Source organism: Suricata suricatta, chromosome 15, assembly GCF_006229205.1.
Source record: "Suricata suricatta isolate VVHF042 chromosome 15, meerkat_22Aug2017_6uvM2_HiC, whole genome shotgun sequence".
NCBI classification, from domain to species: domain Eukaryota; kingdom Metazoa; phylum Chordata; class Mammalia; order Carnivora; family Herpestidae; genus Suricata; species Suricata suricatta.
Window position 1 is genome coordinate 47,724,828 of NC_043714.1, and position 22,500 is coordinate 47,747,327.

The 22,500-nt window shown below is 35.8% G+C and overlaps 1 protein-coding gene across 1 annotated transcript in view; it reads left to right on the forward strand.

Moving 5' to 3' along the window:
- ZFPM2 (zinc finger protein, FOG family member 2) overlaps positions 1-22,500 on the forward strand; it is a 450,548-nt gene that overhangs the window by 82,021 nt on the left and 346,027 nt on the right. Inside the window, exon 2 of the mRNA XM_029923854.1 lies at positions 9,037-9,195. Coding sequence (XP_029779714.1) covers positions 9,037-9,195 — 159 coding nt within the window. The remainder of the gene's footprint in view (positions 1-9,036; positions 9,196-22,500) is intronic.

Consider the following 22,500-nt stretch of genomic DNA (forward strand, 5'->3'; position numbering starts at 1 on the left):
AAGTGGTCCAATTTCATTCTTTTGCATATAGCTGTCCTGTTTTCCCAGAATAATTTATTGAAGAGACTGTCTTTTCTTCACTGCATCTTCTTGCCTTCTTTGTCATAGATTAATTGAGGGCCATAGCATAGGTTTATTTTGGGGCCATCTGTTCTATTTCATTGATCTATGTGTCTGTTTTTGTGCCATTACCATATTGTTTTGTAGTTACTACAGTTTTGTAGTTAATATATTATGAAATCTGGAATTGTGATAGAGGCTTCCAGTTGTGATATGAATAAGTGATGAGAATAAAAGGCACAGAATCGGGAACATAGTCAGTGGAATTGTAATAGTGTTGAATGGTGAAAGATACAGGTGCACCTGTGGTGACCATAACCTAACACATAGAGAAGTTGAGTCACTGTTGTGTGTCAAATAAAAAGAAATAAAAGAAGTGAAGAAAAAGAACATATATATATTTTTTTTTTTCCTGTGTAAGCCTGTAAGATTATAACTCTTTATTAATTTACTTAGTAGATACTTACAAGGTCAGAGAATGACAAATACCCTTATGATTTCACTCATATGTAGAATTTAAGAAACAAAACATCATAGCAGAAGGGGAAAAAAGAGAGAGAGAGGGAAGCAAACCATAAGAGAAACTGAGGTTCGATGGAGGAAGGTGGGCAGGAGATGGGCTAAATGAGTGATGGGCATTAAAAAGGTCACTTGTGATGAGCACTGGGTTGAATGCGAGTGATGAATGACTAAATTCTATACTTGAAACCAATTTTAACCAGATATGTTAACTAACTAGAATTTAAATAAAAACTGGAAATAATAAAATTTTAAAAAATCAGCCACATATTTATAGAAGGTTCTGTGGATAGGCTCAAATCCTTTTCTTTCTTACTCATAATGCTTTTAAAAATCTAATGTACTGTATACATATTCTGGGTAACATCTGGTGTTTCTGTTGTGACAACAGTGTCCACGTTGGGGAAGATTCCTGCTTGCCTGATCCCACATCCCCAAACCAACAGGCAGGATGAGGGGGGATGACACCTACTTTGACTAAGCAGGAAAGGACCATGGATTTCACACTATCAAGTGTAATCAACTTCCATCAACAATATAATTAGTAATAAGTCAGAACTATGTGTCTAGGCCTTAAAAATTGGCTCAGTATTCTCTCTCCTTGATTTGGTCTTTAATTTTATTACAACAGAATACAGAATTTTATTACAATAGAATTACAACAGAGGAAATAAGAAAAATGAACAAGTAACCAGAATTTAGGATATCCAAGAAGCCTTCCTTGCCCTCCTCATGTTAAAATGCAGTTTCTATTTTAAAAATATATTTTCAGAACCACATGGGTGGCTCAGTCGGTTGAGTGTCGAACTTCGGCTCAACATGGGGCTCCCGGCTCTCAGTGCAGAGCCTGCTTTGGATCCTCTGTCCCCCTGTCACTGCCCTTCCCCCCACTGGCACGCTCTCAAAAATAAATTTTAAAACATCAAAAAATTAAAAAAATAAATTTCCTCCTTTGTGTGCATAAATTTATCTTCTTAGCTAGATTATCTGGGCCCTTCGGCTGGGCCATCCATCTTGTACACATCTTGTTATCCCGGGACCTAACACAGGGCCTGGCATGTTCTTCACCCTCAATAAATACTGGTTAAATGAATAAAGAAAGGATGAATAAGTGAATACATGAGAGTCTCATAAAGAGAACAAAATAATGTATACGCCTTCCATCATTCGTGCTTATTACCAATTAGAGGCTTTTTATTATTGAAATACATCACAATCATATAAAAATATATTGTTTTGGTAATGAATATACTCTCATATTTCTTTATGATAGAGTTACCATCTTCAATAAACTGAGAATAGCTTTATGGGGCTCTGGAGGGAGACCTGATTACAAAATATTTGAATTTCAATGCCATCTCTGTCACTAACTCCCTGGGTCAATGCACAAGGCATTTACTAATGAACTGAATTTTTTCAATGCCTGAGTTGTTTCCCGAGAGTAGTCATTAGAGATTCTAGTTCAAATCTGTCTGTATTTCTTCATCTGACTTTATTTTTCCTGTGATATCAGTGTTTAAGTGACGAGGTAAGATTAGTTGCTGCTTGCTAAATTTGTATATGTTCTAGGCAAAATTGTCATTTTCTTGTTAACTTTATTCAGTTAAGGTGAAGGTGCCCAAAGCAAAGCATTTCAGTGCAGGAGGAATTAAGGAATTGAAATTGTTTTCAGATTTATATATAAGAAGTGTTAATACCGCCATCTATAAAAATGGCCAAAGACCTTGCAGCAAAGAAGATTACTCAATTTTTATAAAATCAAAGAGATTTGTTTTTTCCCCCTAAAGAAACAATTTGAATAAAACCTGACCCCCTTCCCTTCTTTTTACAATGGAACATGGTCAGATTGAACCCTCCATTAAAAATTCTCTAATATCTTTTTTCGCATTAACATTTCAAAACTCAATTTAAATATTCACAGATCTCATTTTTAATAAACTTAACAAAATTCAGGCAATATCCTTCAACTTTCGAGATTGAAGGACAGCAGTTGGTATAGATATAAAAAAAGATGTACAGCTATGAGCAAAGCCCCAAATCAATTATATATAAGAAATAACATAACACATGGAAAGAAATTAATCAAAAAGAAGAATTTCTACTATATGATTCTCTGGTTCACTACCTGCAGGCAACAAACGCAAATGAAAAAAATCAACATTCTTCTGGCAGATAAGAGAAAAATTAATAAAAATGTTTCCTTCCTACTAGATCCCCTGATGCAACTATTGTTAAAAGTGAGTGACTGCAGGAAGGACTTGCTCGTTCAAATACTTTTTTTTTTTTTAAGACCACAGAAATAAGGCTTTATTCTTGCTGTTAAGCTCAATTACATGAGTTAGTATGGATTTGCACTGTCCAAAGAGATCGCTTCTCCCTGCCCCTTGTCATTAAATGGCACTGTGGGATATGCAGGAGACAAATGTAATAGGAACCGAGTGAGAAGCATTTTGAGGTGTGCCTACAGGGTAATGATGATTCACAAGGAGGGCTGAGTGTAGCAGCTGAAAACTCTAAGAGAGGAGCCACGGAGAGCCACAAAATCAGCCCCAGATAAAATTAGTAAAAAAATGTTAGGGCTCTGGAAGATTGAAATGTTCCTACTCCCTAACGAGATGGGAAGGGGCACACTTTTGTGGATTTTTCCTTTTTGATTTAGAGTTATTTCCCGTTTCTGATTGAACAGACAGACCATATATGTACAGAAAGTGTGAAACCCAAAATCTTTTTTATTAGGAACAGGCTTCCAATTTAAATATCAGTCCACCGCCTCATTTCTATCACATATAGAAGTGTAACATAATTTCAGAATGGAAAGTTCTGTTTTTACTCTTTTTATCTCTCAACTAAAATATAGCCTGCGTGTATAGAATTTTTGACACAGGTATGTATGTGTATTTAACATGAGCCAGGATTTGCTCACGCGTTTATATTTTCATATTTACCTTTTGAAAGGTAGCATCACATGATAAATGTGGCTCAATTTTTAGGTACTAATTAAAGCATGGTATACATTCCTGCTTAAATTGTCCGATTTAGAGACCGCTGTGTTTTATATATATTAGAAGGTTTTGCATAGCTCCTCATTTCTCTGAGTAGATCTTTGGCAAGTATTTTAAAGGAGCACGAAGCAGGAGTTGGCAACTTTGGGGGAAAACATCATTTTCCTTTTCATTAATTCATCTAGATTTTGAGGAATTTATTCCATTATTCCATTGGTATATATTCTTTGTTCTGTGTGTGAGTAAAATGATGTAGTCTGTGATGGAAGTTTTAATATTAATCATACTATCAGATATAAAGATGATCTGAAATGACATACATTAAGAAGCAGTGAAATAAAAAGGTTTGGAAATATTTGTATGTTTTCGGAAGAAACTTACCTAGCAGAATTTCTGAGCACGCGATGATGGATTATTGTAATTATTGGAAATGATAATATTTTAATGTGACTTTCTTCCCACCTGTCAGTTGCAATCAAGGCTGCCCAGTATTCTGAAACAGTCTCATTTTGCTAGGTGGCTAGTCTTGTGCAGCCTCTAGAATGCTTGGAATATTAATGCATGGAGAGGAGACTGGATGCTCTCTATAGTTCCGTTATGACAACGTGTTTTTCTTGTTTTAGTCGGCGCACAAAACCAAACTAAAATAATTTCTAAGAAATTAATGCCAGTGAGTGCTTAAGAGAAAGAGCCGCTTTTGCACGCTAGTGTATCAAAACCATAAACTTTGGCATTTCTTTCTCCTCTTCGTACTTGACAATGTGTTTTAATTTCTGGATAATTTAATTTCTTTCTTGGGTGCTTCACTCTGAAGTGCTTTGAATTTATATGAACGCACGCAATCTGACATTAAGGTGAAAACTGGTCTAATTTATAGGACGCTGCCACGGTAAGAAGTTATTGATTGAGACAACATGTGTTGAAAGACACATATATTTGATTTGATTTAATTTTTACTGTGTGGGTCCTTACCGTTTCCTGGATGTCTCATTATATTGCATATTTTAATGTTCTTCTGAATTATATACATAATATATATACATATGTGTATTATTTATTTTTATATCATATGTTTTATATTGTATATTTTGTATCATATATATTACATATATTTTAGTTATTTATTTGTTTATTTACTTATTTTTTGTAAGGTGTTCTTTGTCACCTTCTAGCTCTTACCCTAGTGGCTATGGATGGGTTTCAGGGATTTCTTTAGCTACGTGAAATTGGAGCAATATTTTCTCAAACTGCTTCTACCATACAAATCCAGGTCTTTATCTTCAATATTTTCTCAAACTGCTTCTACCATACAAATCCAGGTCTTTATCTTCTTCCTATTCGTTCCGTATGCCAGCAGCATGTAAGGTGGGATCACTTAATCTTCAACTTCCCATTCGCCCTTTATCAACTGCGGATCACTAAACCAACCACCAAAGCAAGAATTCTCCCATGCTTGGTGCTTGTTGCTGGCTGACTGGAAGGCTGCACCATGCGTTGGACGGCCGTCGGTATTGTCAGGTGGTGTGAATCTGCACAATTCTTCTTAGCTTCTGCTTTATCTCTAGAGGGCAAAGGTAGCTGTGGTCCACTCAGAGGGTTCCCAAGTACCCAATTATCTCCCCTTCTGAAAAGGAAGTAGTACTTTGTACTCACCAGAATCTCCCACTAATCTGTTATTCATTCATCCAGTCTAAAATACCTTCTCGTTCTCAGAGACAGTTAACAACCTTATGGGCCCAACATATAGCACCATTGTATTCATAGCTTTAGGATGCATCTTAAAATGAGGTACATATTTATATTTATAATTATTAAAACTATTAAATCTGGCAACTGTGTTTGAATATCTGTAAATCAGAGGCAGTTGAAGAGCTGAAATTCAGATTTCCTTACACTTTGCCTGCCAAGTGGCCTCAATCAGAAGTAATTTTCTCCATGAGGGCACATGGAGCTCAGTCGTGAGCCTTTTCTGAGTAGATATTATTATTTGTGTCAAATTATGTGTGGTGATTTTTCTAAAGTGGACTTCTGTGCCCACTAATCCATACACATGGGGTTCCTTCATTCCCTTCATTGGTGCTATTAATCGTACTTGTGCTTCGAGTGTCTCTTACCCTTTTAAAATGTTAGTTTGTGGCCACCAATTATCTGTAAGGTTTTCCTGTTAAAGAAGCATGCAGTAGAGAGAGTAGAGTGAGATCTGATCTTAAACCATAAATACTATGCATTTTAAGAGAAACCTTTTTTTTTTTTTTTTTTTTTTTTGGCCAGAGATTGATTTGATAGCACGGAGAAAGGAATGGTTAGTAATTTCACATGTTAAAGTATGGTAAATTCTATAAATCTGACACTTGCTTTGGGAGGAATACAAGTTGGTCATTAAATCACCTTCCTGTGGCCTGTTCTAAATATTGACAGTGAGATCTCATGTATTTTGAATGAGAAGTTCAAGACTTTTTTTGCCTTTCATTTGGGTTTTTGTAGTTTGTTTTGGAAGATAAGTGCTTCTTTTCAATTATTTGCTTGAAATTGCGAACTGCTAGCCAGCATGTGAAATAAAAGAGCCCTTGGAATATAGAACATTATGTTATCAATGAATATCTTATGATAAGCTTTGATAAGTAATGAGTGTGTGTGTGTGTGTGTGTGTGTGTGTGTATTCACATACATATATACATCTTGCAAACATGGATGGCTTTGGTTACAGGTTTATTAAGCACAGATCAATGTTTTGTGTTTTGTTTCCTTTCAAATGTTCACACAAGCTTTTCCATTTAGGTTTTATTTAAACTATTAAGTTTGAATTTGATATACCATTAGAGCCAATTTGTTGTCATTGAATATTTTAAATAATTCCTCAGTTATATACTATCTTGAATAAAAATCCTTCTAAGAATGTTAACATATGATCAGAATTAAATTTTGTTAAAAAAGCATTTTTACTACTATTGATTTAATACTTACAATATGTATGAATTATCTTTATTATATGTAGGATTTTATAACTGAAGAGAATTCAGAGGTGAAAAAAAGAAATTCACTGAAATGTATATGAGTTACTTAAAATATTTATTTTACAATTAGAGATTTATTTTTTGTTAGCAAAACTCAGAGTTATGTATTTCAGAAAGGGTATATATTGTCATTTTTGCAAAAACAAATATTAAGGCAGTTTCTTTGGCGATGGATTTAGTATGGATATAAATTATGTACATAATTAAGTATTAGTAACCATATTTTAGTTTTGGTAAAATCTACAAAGAGATAATCCTGATTTTTTCTGGAGGGTGTAATCTAATATTTTACAACAAGTATTCTCAGTAATCTGAGAAGAGCAACAAGAGGTTTTTCAGTTTGTAAAGACATAGATCTTTAAGCATCTATGAGTATTCACATGAATATGGATTAAGTATTTCAGAATAGTTTTGTGTTTTGGAAGTTTACTTATGAAGAAAGGCGTCTGTAATACTGGAGTGTACTTTGCGTAGTAGTACGGTGTATTAATAAAACGTATGTGATAATCTTGGGTTTTCACATCAATTGTTTCACTGGTTAGCTTATAACCTTATTCTGATGATCTAACTTCCTGACTTTACTTTCCAAATCGACAAAATAAAAATAGTATTAATTCTCATACCTACCTCTTTGGGTTATTTAAAAAAATAACACAGGAAAGTGTTTTGAAATCTTACATGAAATACAAGTGAGATAGCTCCACATGTCTTATTTTGACCAATTGTTATTACAATTGTTTGAAAAAACATGGAAGATATTCTATCAGTTTTCATTAGACTCAGAATTAATAACTAGAATGATCAGATACATGTTTTAAATATTACATTTTAAGTATTACTGTTTTATATATTCCTTACATACTTGCTACTTTATGTAATTGTTTTAAGAGTTAAAAAAATTACACGTTTAAAAGTGAAATAATAAATAAGAGCTAAGAGCTAATATGAGATCCATGACTTGTGAATGTAGGGTGTGTAAAAATACAGTGTTTTTTTTTCTCCCTCCACCTTAAGAATAAAAAAGCAAATTACCAAGTGTTTGAAATTAAGGCATTCTTTTTTCCTTAACATTTGTTATTTTGAAGAAGAAGAGAAAAAATAAATTGGAAAAAAGAACCAAGACTTCTGTAAGAAGTTTTTTGCTTGGACGTCCCTTAGTTTAAATCCATGCAACTAACTAATTTTGTTCATGAAAATGTGTCCTATGATTTCTGCCCTTTAGAAACTTGCTTTTGGGAAAACACCAGATACTGAGCTGTATGTACCTATTCTTGTTTGCCCACACAGACATAAAAATTGCATTTTGTGCACTATTCTAAATTATGTATAAGATTTCTGCTTTGGCCCTGAAAATTTTTCCAGCACATTTCTAAGAAGTAAGAGAGGGACTACCTAAGCCTTTTAAGTACTTAGCCTGTCTGATGAGACTGTGGATGTGAGTGACAATTAGTACAAATTACCATAATTGTGTCCTTTGGTTAAAATGCCACATTGCTTCTTTTAGGAGCAAGTGCAGGGTTCTGCTTAGTAAAATGAGTCAGACACTTTTCTTCTCCAGGGCGGTCAGGAATTCATAAGCAGCCGTGTGGTAGCCCCGCGTCGTCCACTTGAGACCCATCTGAACAACTACAGCCCTCCTTTTCCTTTCAATAAAATAGGTCCATTAGTGTAGGGCACCTCACTCTCATTCACTCTAAGGGAGTTGTATTTTTATTACTGAAAAAGTATCACATAAATACAAATTACATTTTTTCATTAGAAAACTACTTTTCATTTCAGAAAAAATTCAATTAATTATGAATAGGGTTATGCTTTCATCAGGGAGAGAAATATGTAATTTTTCTTCAAGCCTCAAACACATATAATGAAATCTTTTCTTGGAATCCACTCTTAAGATGGGTTTTTAAAGGTATAGACTTTATTAAAATCTCAGTTCAATTAAAATGCATTCAATTACTTTAAATCTTTATTAAAATCTCAGGTAAAATTGTACAACGATGTAAAAGAGACTTGTACTCTTTACCAGGCAGTGAATTCTAACACATGAACATAAAGTGCACAGTTTTGCTCTTCAGGAGAGAATTTAAAAAAGAGAGAAAGCGAGAGAGAAAGAGAGAGAGAAGAAGAAAAAGCCAAAAGAGAGAGAAAGAGAGAGAGAGAAGCCATGGGTTTGAACTGGGGGTGGGGAAGGTTTGAAGATGGAGGCTGTTTTCTATGCAGTAACTTCAGGCCCTGGTTTCTCCCACTTCTCATTAAAGAACATTGTTTCTTGTGAACATGAGGGCGGCACTATCTTGTGTGAGTCCCCCTGCTGATATTGCTTGGCCTATTCATAGAGTACGGTTTTTTTCACCAATTTAATCAAAATACCCTCTTAAAGGATTTTATTTCACTATCTTCTTTGGATGTTTTTGGTACAGTGTCCCTGATTCTTTTTCAAGGGCCGCTAGAAGATGCCATTGAAGAGGAAGAAGAAGAGTGTCCATCAGAGGAAACAGACATCATCTCAAAAGGGGACTTTCCATTGGAGGAAAGCTTTTCTACAGAATTTGGCCCTGAAAATCTGAGCTGTGAAGAAGTGGAATACTTTTGTAACAAAGGTAATCATTAATGGTTGGATGGAGTATGTGAGTCCCTTTACTCAGATGATTTTGTAAAGTTTTAAAAATGCACTGATAGAGTGCACGAAAAGTGCTCAAAGTGCTGATAACGTAATTCAAGAGTCTGAAGATACATGCACAAATTTTTAAACCCAAAATGTTATTTTGAGGGCTAAAAGAAGTAATTCCACTTTGATAAGTCATTTTGTGTATTTAAATTTTTTTCATGTTGATTGGCCCATTCTAATAGATTTCATTTTTATCATGTGTTCATTTATTCTCTCACAAGTATTTATTGAATGTCAGTTGTTTGCAGAGCACTGAATTAGGCACTGTGTATAAGCTCTGAATGGGGCAGATAGCCCAGCCCCAAGGTTCTGATTCACTCCTTTTAAAAACTCTGTGCTTTAGGGGCTCCTGCCTGGCTCAGTCAGTAGAACATGTGATTCTTGATCTACGGTTATAAGCACGAGCCCCACAGTGGGTTTAGTGTTTACTTAATAAACAACAACAGCAATAACAGCTGAGTGCTTTAGGTGTTTGACATTGACTTCTAGAACTGAGGATGGTACTGTTTTCCATATTGTCTAATAAGAAAATACACACTGTTTTCCCTTTCTAGATTCTCTTTTAGCACATTACCATTATGCTGGAAGAAATGCCTGAGACGATCTATGTCCATTTTTTTCCCAACTTGACTTGGAGCCAGGTGGCCTCCCCAGTAACCGTGTCTTCATCAGGCACGTGTATTCATTTGCTTGGTTTTTTCAAAAGTTTGTTTATAGTTTCTCATGATTCTTTTTTATATTTTTATAATTTAATTGTTTTGTCTTTGCAAGTGAGGTGGGTCTTCTATCACCTCCTGCACCAGCGCAGTTTCACAAATGCTTAGGTTGTTTCCTTGGTTTGGAATAGCGGATTTTGTGGATTTTACCACCACAGTTTCCTAGAGGGCACAACTGAGCCTGCGTCTATCTCTATTTGTCTGTCTGTGTTTGTGCACCAACCATTTTTATTTGGCCGTGTGTGTTTTTTAGGCCGAGACATTATGTGGAAAAAAATTTTCAACGTGTGTAAGTTTGTTGATTAGATTTGACTGTCTGAAGTTAAGAATGATGATATGGCTTTCAAAAAAAATGTGCCAATACACAGATCACCAAGGCCACAGACATAGTTGATGTATACTGTTGACATTCCAGTATAATTTTCTTCTGTTGCTAGTGTGTTAGAAGCAAAAGAAGTCAACTAATTCTTATCCCGGCAGTCAGTAGAACCTGAAAACTATGGAAATGGAATGGCAGCACTACCACCTGGCCACCCTGAAGTTTAGAAAACCTCTTCAATCTTTAGCAACTGTAGACCTCAAGGTGACTTTGAACCTGGTCCTTGTCTCTTAAAGACTTTCGGTTGAAAATGAGAGTGATGTGGGCAGAGTAGTCCTTGTTTGGCAGTGTTGGCTTAGACTTCAGACCACTTTAGTATTTGCCTTAGCTGTTCTGGATGCTAGAACCATTTCTTGATTATAGTAGCCACAGCAATACATGTAAAAACTGGCTGGAAATGAAGTTTTTAGATCTATATTTGAAGGCATCACGTTTTCCCTCTTTGTCAGGAAATATATTCTTTTTTTAATGTTTATTTTTGAGAGAAACACAGTGTGAGCAGGGGAAGGGCAGAGAGAAAGTGACACACAGAATCTGAAGCAGGCTCCAGGCTCTGACCTGTCAGCGCAGAGCCCGATGTGGGGCTCAGACTCGCGAACCACAAGATCATGACCTGAGCCAAAGTCAGAAGCTTTGCAGACTGAGCCACCTAGGCTCCCCTGTCAGGAAATATATTCTTGAGTACATTGTAGAGCACATGCCTTATGTTATGATAAATAGAAGACATCAATAGTTAGCATGTACTGCTTATTCTTCTTGTTATTGTGAAAAGACTATGTGGATTCAGACATTTTGGCTAACATAATTAATCCAGAGAGGTAGTAGTGATAGGTATTACTAGATTACATTTTGGGATGATCATTAAGGACTAGAATATAGAACTACAAAATTTAAGTTGGTAGCATCTTGGGAGAAAAAAATATAATTAAAATATGAATTAGCATAAAATTATACATGTAATTAAGGTATTACATATTATAAAAATAACTTTTTAATGTTTAGTTTGAAACCAGAAAGTAATGATAGGTAGAAATAAGAATTGTCATTTTCACATATTTTCAGGATAAATACTACTGTAACTATTACAGATTGAGGTCACCTTATTTAATAGGGAAAGAATTTCATGATTTTCCTCTCATAAACTATGAGACCAGGAGATTTTCACTGAAGTCCATAGACACTGGTGGAAAAGAGAGCCAGCTCTTTGACCGCTATTGTGTTCCCTTGAGGTCATGGTAGGGATTCCATTCATTTGTCACTTACGTTGATGAACTACAATAAGAAGAGAGGAGTTTCTCTCTGGAAAATTAGAAACTAATCTTTTTATAGAAAGTCACACATTAGTCTCAATGACACACGATTATGGTTTTTTCACCCCCAGTTGTAGGGAAGAAGGTAGGTTTGGCATTAAAAGAGTATACATTTTTAAATGGTTAATGATGCCATTGTCATGGTGAAGGAACGCATAAGAACTGTTCACCTGAAGAAAAATGTTTCAGTGATGAACATATTTTTACATGTATTTTAAGTCATTTGCAACAACTTAAAAATTATGCATATATACATATATATGTGAAAATAAATTGGATTATTTGGATTACATCATATTGGATTCTTATTTCTTCATCTAAAGATCTAGCCATGATAAAAATCTAGCAATGACATGGCTCCTTTACTGAGTTCCAGGAATAACACTTTTGAACATCAGATGTTTTCTTTGTATTAAAGGATAGTAGTTTAAATACTCTGATCACAAGAACATGGTTAGAATTTCTGAAGTGTTTGGGGCTCCTGGATGGCTTAGTGAGTTAAGTTTCCAACTCTTGGTTTTGGCTCAGGTCACGAACTCACAATTCGTGAGCCCAAGTCCCTGCATCAGGCTCTGCGCTGACAGGGCAGAACCTGCTTGGAATTCTCTCTCTCTCCCTTCCTTTCTGTCCTTCCCCGGCTCTCTCTATGTTAAACTAAATAAAGAAACTTAAAACAAAAAGAATGTCTTAGGTGTTCCAAACAAGGTATTTGGAGAGTACTAGGACACACGTATAGTTACAGTTTATCTTCATTTATATTTTAGCACCCACATTGTGTATAAAAGGAACCATATGCCATTGTAGTTTTCGTTTTTATTAAAAAAAATAAGTAAAGAAAGCCCGCTTTGTACATCTATGAAGACATAGCTTTTCATAAGTAAAAGTTCCTACTTCCTTTTGAAATTAAGCTTCTGCATTAAACAGGATATTTTCAGTGCTTAAAATGATTCTCTACTTATTGTTGTGTTATTTTCTTCAGTTCAAATGGATATTACCCATTTCCTTGTTGTCAAAGGGCAGGTTTTTTTTTTTTTACAAGTCTTGAAGTGTTTATTAATATTATTGTTGGTTGTTAGAAAACGTGATTAAATATGATCCAAATCATTCTCATAATGTAATATTCCACGGAAATGTCAAAATGTTGGTGAGAATTTTATGTCAACATTAGATGTATAAATTTCTAAATCATGTGAATCTAAATCGTAAATATTCACCATTAGAAGTGAGAAAGATCACCTTTAATAAGCCCTTGTTAGAGTCGCAGCCTTAAAATTGAAACCTGACAATTCTGTTGAAGTTTCTTTGGTCACTTTGTACTTTGCATTAGTTGCATATTTCACGTCTCTATTCTTATCTTTTGAATGGATGAAATGAATTGTTTATTAAAAAGATACTCTTCTTAAAGTCGCTTACTCTCCTTAGATTTTAAGAATTTCAGCAACCTATAAAGTGATACTTAAAATTTGCATCCTCTTTCATGCAGTGAGTTTAGATCATCTGGCATCTTGCCTTCCAGTATCTCCAAAAGGAAGGAAACAAGCAAGAATTATTTCCTTGAATTTACAGATGACGAAGACATCAAGGCTGGGTCCATAAGTGCTACACATTTCCTGTGGTACTGGATTATGTGCTCCAGTGATTTCTTTTCTGCCGCTCTTCTGATTTATATAGTAAACATGGAAGTGCATCAATGCATGTTTAGAACTAAGCAGACTAATACAAATTGAAACATAGGTGGTCTGGAGAGCCACTGGGGAGCTTTTAGTATGTTACTGCTGGCTGGTGGGAACTCTTACCTGTTAGCATTTCTTGGATAAACTCAGAGACAGTAAGTTTCCAGGCAGGGTTGATAGGGAGGCATTCAAGCACGGGTTTACTATTATTGATTATTTGTAGGAGGAGTCACTCACTGAAATACCCAAGTTTGTGAATGACTGAAATTAAACAAACATGTCTGGGGATATATTCTAAGAGAATGTCACAGGATATGTGGTCAGGAAGTGTCAGGTCAATATCACTGTGGGCTTGGAGAATGTACTGTTATTCAAAAAGGAAAACTCCAAAGAAAATATATGTAGGTGAACTTAGAATTACTGATTATCAGAAAAGGTAGTGAAGATTCTTACAAAGTGTTTCTTGGTGATATCATCTCTAAACAAAGGTTGAAAGATAAAATGATGCCATTAGACTTGATTTTGGACGAGAAGCAAACCTTACTTTAATTAATAGGATCTGTGTTTGGAGAATAGAGAAATTACTGGACAGATGAACTAATATTGGAGGTCTTCAGTCTGGAAAGATTAACACTGTAAAAAAAAAGGGGGCAGTAGGAAATCCATAAAATAAGAAAACAGTTATAATGTAACAATGGGCATTCTTATCACATTCAGTAATATTTGACATAGGTAGTATGCAGACATTAAAGGTTATATTTCTGTTTTAAAGCAAGTTTAAAGTAGAAAAACGCAAAGCATATTAAAGAAAACAAAATAAAACCCGAGTTACTCTGACTTGGATTTAACTCTAGCCCCAGAAGTAATTAATACCAAACCAAAAGCAAACATAAACAGATATTTAATCAGGTTGGCAGAAGCTTCTAATTCTGTTCAATAGATAAATTCAATACAACTCAGCCCATATATTAAGCATCTGGTATGTGCCAGACTCTCTTGGTGCTGTGGATACAGCAGTCGACAAAGGTCAGTCTCGTTTTCAGGAAGAGACAGACAATAAATAAGCAAACTCACATTGTAAAATATGATGGGTAATATTGAACACTAGAAAGCAAAACAGATAAGGGTAATAGAATGATGTGTGCCTGCGCGCGCGCGCGCGCGCGCACACACACACACACACACACACACACACACACACACACACACAGGCAAGAGAGAGAAACAGAGACAGACAGAGACAGAGATTTTATAAGAATGATGGAGAAAGTGTACTTTGAGCAGTGACCCAAGGAAAAGCTCCCAGGGGCTCCGGGTCGAATCTGCTCTACCTGAGACTAGTGTTGCAGGAAAGCCAGAAGAGGACAGCAGAGAGCTGGGGAGTAGGAGAGGTATAGTCTTACCTGTGGGACTTCCTCAAGGAAGGCTTGAGACAGCCACAGGGAGAGCCGAGGTGTAGCTGGGAGAAGAGACAGGATCATGGCAGGTCAGGTCGGTACATACCTAGAAAAGAAAGGCCTACGGAAAGTAAAGGCTAAAGTAGGAAATGGAGGCAAGCAAACTGGGGAGGCTGTCAGGGGATACAGATAACCCAATCACAATCATCCCTTCCGCCAAGGGCTTGATGAGACTCCCATCTGTAGCTCATTAATGTAGTTTCCGGAAGAGTAGTTTGGGGTGTTTGAGAATTACACGAGTCACTCTGCTCCCTTCCACAATACGGCAGAAAGATACAGAGTAGAAGACGTGAGCATCAGAGTCGGTTTTATCATTGTGCTTAAAGTTTCTGCCGGTGGGCTGCCAGACTCCTTGAAATGTCCTCCCACATTCCCTTGAATTCTATCAGTTTATGTAGTTTCGTAGTTTAGTTTAAAAATTAAGAAATAACTGTGGAAAAGTAATATTTCTCTTTGGTAACTAGCACAAGCCTATATTATTGGCGTTTATTCCCCTTTCCCATGTAAAGCAAAGCAACAGAAATGTAACCTAGATTCCTAATACCAAAAAGAAAAGAAAAAAAGACACAAGTGTGCAGATTTGGTTGTGAGAATAGTAACTGCTTTTGTTTCATTAGATCCAATAGCAAACATATACACCGTTTTGTTTCCTATTTTCCTTTTACTTTATTATTGTTCTTTCAATTCATAAAGTCTATTTACTTGTATCTCGTAAATGCTTCTCAATTGGTTTGCTTTCTTTCCTACTCATTTTTCCTTTAATGACGTGTTTTTGCCTCCTCCGATGCTTGGGCAACTGGAACCAGAATTTGCAAAAGGCAGCCCTAACATCATCACTTTGAGTTCAATAAAGAAGGAGATCTTTACAGCAACTTTGTTCCTTTTTTCTTAACGGGATTAAGAAGCCGAGCTTTTAAAATTCTTGCATATAACACTGACATTTCCAGGGCGTGTTTGGACCAGGGAGTTCAAAGAGAAGGAATCAAAAAGAAAAGCCAATATGACTTTGTTTTTTACCTTGCTGGAGGAACTGTTTGTGCAAATCGCCTATAAGCTTATTGACCTGAATCTTTGACTCCTTGTTTTCTCTGGATTTGGCTGGAGTGGAGACACTGATGGAGCCCTGATAGAGCTGATTGAACAGCCCCCAGCTTCGCTTGGCACGGACCTCCCTTTCCTTCTGCGCCACCCCGCCCCCTCCACACGACATTATTGTTCCTTGGCAAACCTGGAATGTTTTCCTGGATCCAGTACTTCTTTTTTTCTTGAATGTATTTTAAAATCCATACCATTTTCTTACACAGATCTTCTAACAATGCAAAATGGAGAGCAGTTTGTTTTAGAATATAGAAATAGAGGCTACATTTATGTTCTTGCTTGTGTTTTTATCTCATGAGATTGGAAGAAAAAATTATACTTCTCACTCTTTTATGACCATCTTAAAATCCCCAAAACATAGTTTTTGTTTGGAATCGGATAGATATTTTCTTAAACTGCAATTATTGAATAAACGAGGCAGCACTTGGGGGCAGTTTATTCTTACAGGGAGTTAGCATTTTCTTGGTTTTGATGGAACCAGAGGGTGGATAAATTTTGTCCATGACTTAGTGTTTTTTATATGTAAAAGTCAGATCAGCTTTGTCTGTCTACCTTATTTCTGATCCCAGCTATATCATCATCATAATTTCAACAAAATTAAAATGATTGATTATATGTGGTGTTGAAATGACTCATGATGATATCATTTATATGAATCATGTATGATTATGTAGACCACATTTTTGCATATGATAAACTCAATTTATTGTTTTGTCTGTAAGCTGAACACCAACAGATCTTCAGTGAGCAGTCTACTAAAGATATTTTTAAAATATTTAAGACTTGATAAAATATAAAATTACCTAATCCTCTTATAATTTATGAAATACTTTCATGTTGTAACGAAGTATATTATACTCTGCTTGTCCCTGACTACTTAAGATGTCAAGAGATATTTGCCTAAATTTTAGTTATATCCTTATTTTACATCAGCATTGTTGCTGGTAATAAAAATTGGAAATTATTTATAAAATCACATTTTGCCATTTAGAGGACTTGCCTTTTTGGTTTTACGTGTAAGGTTTTTGTAAGTGAAAGAGCATTTTTTGACCTATTGTTTATTGTTTTCACTAAAATGTTGCAAGTCAGAGAAAGAGTAAGAACTTATTTAATTTCCTGGTACTGTGTACGTTATATATATGTAGCATATACATATGTGTGTGGATATTAATAAGCATCTACATTGTTTGATTTTTTCACTTTTAATCTAGATGTTGAATTAATCATTAATTTTAGCTGAGTATTGTAAGGGAGAACTACTTATTTATAAGCCTTTTATTGTTACATTTGCTCAGTGATATTTTGGTTAGAATAAAGAGCCCACGTTTCTTGAAGGAAGTAGTTTTGATCAAGTTGTAATTGTATCAATAGCTATTTTTAATTTAAAATATTTTTTCTATTTTATTTTGTTCAAAGTAAAAATATATATATAACAATTCATACAGGTCTGCATTAATATTTGGCAGTCATTTACAGGTACTAACTCTTAAATTTATTTTTCTATTTAAGGAAAATTTAAATTATGAACATAACGTGAGTGCTAGGGAACCCTGGAAAGCTAATTTACTTTAATCATATGGAATTAATGTATTCAACAACCTTGAATCTGACAGCTGGTCATGTGATTTTAGATAAAAGTTATCATTTTAGAGAAACTGATCTCTTAGAAATCTATGTCTCTTCTACTTTTTATCCTTAAACAGCATTAGTGATTTGAGAAAATTCCCTTTGTTCTGCACTAACATATTTCAGGTTTATATCAAGTAAGATTTTCAAAGCTCTGGATCTTCTAATATAAAATTTGTATTTTCTTGTGAGTATCTAAAATTTCTCACAATGTTTTGATTTTCATTTAAGAAGCAACAGGAAGTATTGAATAGCTTGCCCCTCCACTACCTGGTGGGATAATCTTTATCTCTGTTAGGCCTAATTTTGGAAGGTGTAAAAGGAAATGAAAGCTGTGGTAGGATGAATTTAATTACAGTAATAAAGTCAGTCATTTTTTGTTGTTCTTAAAAGGTCAAGTAAAAATAACTGAATGTGGTGCACCAATGGAGTAAATACTGATAACGAATGCAGATTGCTGTTTCAGCTTCTTTTTTGTAGTTCAATGAGATTCCAGAGATTGGCATTGAGACCATGTACCAATTATAATAATTATAATAATGGTAATAACAACTTTCACTTGCTGACTGCTCCTGAAAGTCAGACATCTTGCTGTACGTGAATCATCTCTAATCAACTTACTGTCCTGCAGAGTAGATGCAATTTTCCCCTGTGACTTTCAGGGGGTCAGTAACTTGGTCAAAGTCACAAAACTACTAAAGGTTAATACTAAATTAAAACTAAGGTGATTATACTTATGAAAATAAAGAACTAATTGTGTTTTCTGGTGTCCATTAGTATAATCCCTGTAGAAGAACAGGAACCCATCTGACGAAGCCTGGGCATATGAAGTATAAAACTAACTTTTCCAAGGTATTTTTAATCTGGCATTCTCTAAATAAACACTTATCAAGACTGATGTGTCAGTCAAGAATAAGGGGATATATTAAGAAAAAGAAATAAAAAAGAAAGGTTCAAGAAATGAGAGATGTGCTTAAAATATTTCTAGCCTTCTGTTACTTCTTTCAAGACTCTTTGTCAACATAAACAAGCTTGCAGTGAGTGGATTGGCATTTTGATATAACGAGAGGGCTATATTGAATGCTCTTTAGACTCATTGTACTAACTGGATGGTTATATTACCGGCATTGGGTGGCATAAAATAAGCCACAATTTCTCACTGCCTGTTTCTTGGGAAGTTGTTTTCAGGTAATTCAAATGAGTGGGGACAACCCAAAATGTGTACACTTGGGCAGAAGCCAGTAACAAATGGCAAGAATGTTTACAAATCCATCAAAACTATTTGGATCGGAATTTCAGCCCTGTAGAAATGTTTGCAAAGTGATCCCTTTAAAACAGCTTGACCTTAACACAAAATGAGACCAAATAAAAAGCGGAGAGAGGAAGGAAGGAAGAGGGGAAGAGGGCATTGTTTGCAGGGAAAGCTCTGGGCACCGTGGAAACTTTTCACTTTTCTGAAGGAAATGCAGTGCAGCAGATGGTACGAGTGGAAGTGAGATAAACATAGGAACTGGAAAAGTAAGCAATACATTCTAACAGGTTCTGTATCAGAGATCTGGAGAAGTGGAAAGATTAGACAAGGAACTGTTCTGAAACTTGACAGTGGCTGTATCTTACCACGTCTTAACGTACGTGGGAGATGGAGAGTGGAGTTGCACAGACAGTAGGCTGTGATTCTATTTCTCTGACAGTGAGAAGGCAAGGTCTCTTTAAGGATTATTTTTAAAGATATTTATCAATGTAGAAATCTACAGATATACAAAACACTTTGCCCCCCTACCTATTTAACAATAGGATTTGATATAATTTCTCTTGCTGCACAGCATTAGCACAAAACAGTGTATTTTTGATTCAGATAAGCTTTTTTACAATGCAAATTGTGGTCCAGTCTAGTTAAGCAATGCAGAAAACCTATATTACTTGTTTCTAGTTGTAGAAGCATTGGTATGTGTGAGTGTTGATACAGACCATACATGTACAGAAGCAAAAAGGGGAATATATAAAGAATGTTCTCATTTCTTAAAGATACACTCCTCTGGAAGGAAAAGAAAACATGAATAAGTGAAACAGGGAGTATCTAAAAGGAGTGGAGAAAATGTTAAGTTTGAGCTGATACAGGAAGGAGTATGTTCCTTCTCAAGCTTCCTTGTATTGTACTGTTTACCAGCGCACACCTGCCTTATTTTATCTGGGGGTCTTGGGCTCCTATTTCCTGTCCTGGTGGCTGAATACCAAAGAGAGTGCTGAAATACAGGAACTCATAACAAGAAACATTTCTACAAAAATATACAGTGATGCTGGAAAAAATGGACAAGGAAAATAGCCTATATCCCAAGGAAAACCCAATTTAGAAAAGAATGATGTTTTCTCTGTAATACTGGCCATTGTGTTGAAGAACTTCTAAGGCAGCCATAAAAAATCTTGTCACTAATAAAAGGAAGAAATTTTGAAAATTTACATAAAATGTGAATCTTATCTTTACATTTAACATTGTCAAATCAATATTAGGTATATTAACTTAACTTTTTGTTTATTTGGCAATTGTTAAACTAGCTACTTTTATATCAGATGATACACCCAGGAGAGTCAGTGCAGTGTAGTAGAGCATTAGAACTCCACACTTGCATAGACTCCTTACAAGGCCTTGCACCTGATTTTCTAATAATGGCTTTGAATTCTTCTTTTAAGGAGGACCTCCCATATTGGATAAACTCTAGGCTCTAGAAAGCCTGACTCAACCCCATTAGTACCCCTCGCCAATATGAGTGAGCTCATGGAAGATAGCAATGATCCAGAATGAAGTTTGATTTCAAATTTGTCATTTTTAGAAAACCTTGAATAAGATTCCTAAAATGTCTTGGTATTTAGATACCTGAATTCCAAATCTGTCATCATTAAAGGATACATCACCTTGTGACTAAAGAGACCACAGATACTCATGAAACTACTGTGTTAAAAATAAAAGCAGAGAGAGGACAAATTCTCCCACATTTCTAAAAATCTGGATGACGCTGTGGATACTATCTGTCTTTCCCCTGCATTATCACCAGCAGCCATGGACCGTGTGCTGGCCCTGAGGGAGGAGGTGGTGTGGGAAGACCTTGTGGTAAAAAGAGTCTGAATGGGTCTTGTGATAACATACATGGGACTCTCACTGGTAGAAGCTCGATTTGGATCTGAGTTAGAATCAGGCTGACGTGACCTAGAGTATTTTTGTTTCCTTTTTATTGCACAGATATGCAAACTTAGCAGGATTAGATTCACCTATGAGAACAGATGCCTGAAAGCTGCCACAAAACTCTCCTCTGTACATTCTCTTGTCCTGAACTTAGTCTCATGAGGAGTCCACCTCACTAAGAGGGAGGCTGGCAAATGCGGTCTTTCTGATCAGGTGGCCACATGCCCAGCTATTACTATGAAAGGTTTTCAGCTTATGCAAAGGGCATAGATTTTATGTGCCTTTACTTGATTATTCAGTTAATGACTCAAAGCATTATGCAGCCAGTTCATTCAACATGCATACTTTATCCAGTTTGATAAATATTTATCGGACATGTGCTGTATCAGACATTGCAGGGCATGCTGTGGATACTGTGTAAGTCGACACAGGGAAGCCTCTGTCTATTCTGGAATTTACATCATAGTGGGGAGGCAGACATTACTAAAATAATCGTACAAGTGATACAGGGTGGTTTGACATAGAAGGGAAGGTCAGAGAAAGTATCCTTTAAGGATGCAGTACCTGAGATGGCATCTAATGGTGAAAAGGTGTTAAATAGATCAAAAGAAGTAATAATGTTTCAGATAGGTGGAGCAGCATGTGGGTGGCAAGAGCCTGATGAACATGCAAAGAAGGTGATGGAGATTGTTGTATGAGTTGACCCTGGAGAAATAGATATGGGCCAGAGAGATGGCAATGATCCTAAGGTGAAGGATAGGAAATGATGAGAAGGAGCATGAAATAGGAAGACAGATCTCTTGAAGGCTGAAGCATTAAATGCAAATCTGAGCTTCCCATAAGCCATAGTAGAGAGAGAGAGAAATGGGGCTAAGGTGTAATTCCAATTGGCAAGCAGTAGATAAATAGGGTTTATCAGAAGAAATAACTGTTATCCCCTATTTTTCAGCTCTGAGAGTCACTTGTCATTAAGGTATTTGAAGTAGTGTTGGATGAAGGAGTTCAGATACGGACTGACGGCTGTTGGTTGCTGTTCCAGAAGATTCATTCTCCACTGGCCTTTAGCACTTTATATGTGCGGCTTGAATAAAGTCTATTTGTAATTAGTAAATTATACTGTAGTAATGGAACACTATGATAATGAGTAATTGCTTATGAATCATACTCTTAAATGGATTGTGAGGACTCTTTGGAAAAAAGTCATTTTGTTAAAAAGGAAGGAATAAACAATAAGGGGATAATAAGAAAAAATAGTTAAATACAAGCTTTGAGATACACATTTTAGAAACATCTTTTTAAAGTAGAGCTTTTTTATTTTAATCTCTCATACTTGGCTTATATATTGATTGTTTTCAAGTATCCATTGAGAAAAATAAAGAGAAGCAGAAATTCTTTTTTTTTGTTTTATAGTTTATTGTCAAGTCAGTTTCCATATTAACACCCAGTGCTCATCCCAACAAGTGCCTGCCTCCATGCCCATCACCCCTCCCCTGCTCCCCCTCCACACCCATCACCGCCTCCCCTGCTCCCCCTCCATGCCCATCACCCCCTTTTCCTTTACCCCTTACCCGTCAGCCAGCCCTCAGTTTGTTCTCAGTGTTCAAGAGTCTCTCATGGTTTGCTTCCCTCCCTCTCCCCCTTCCACTCCCCCATGGTCCTCTGTTAAGTTTCTCCTGTTCCATTTATGAGTGAAAACATATGGTATCTGACCTTATTTGCCTGATTTATTTCACTTAGCATTACACCCTTGGGTTTCATTCACATTGCTACAAATGGCCAGATTTCATTCTTTCTCATTGC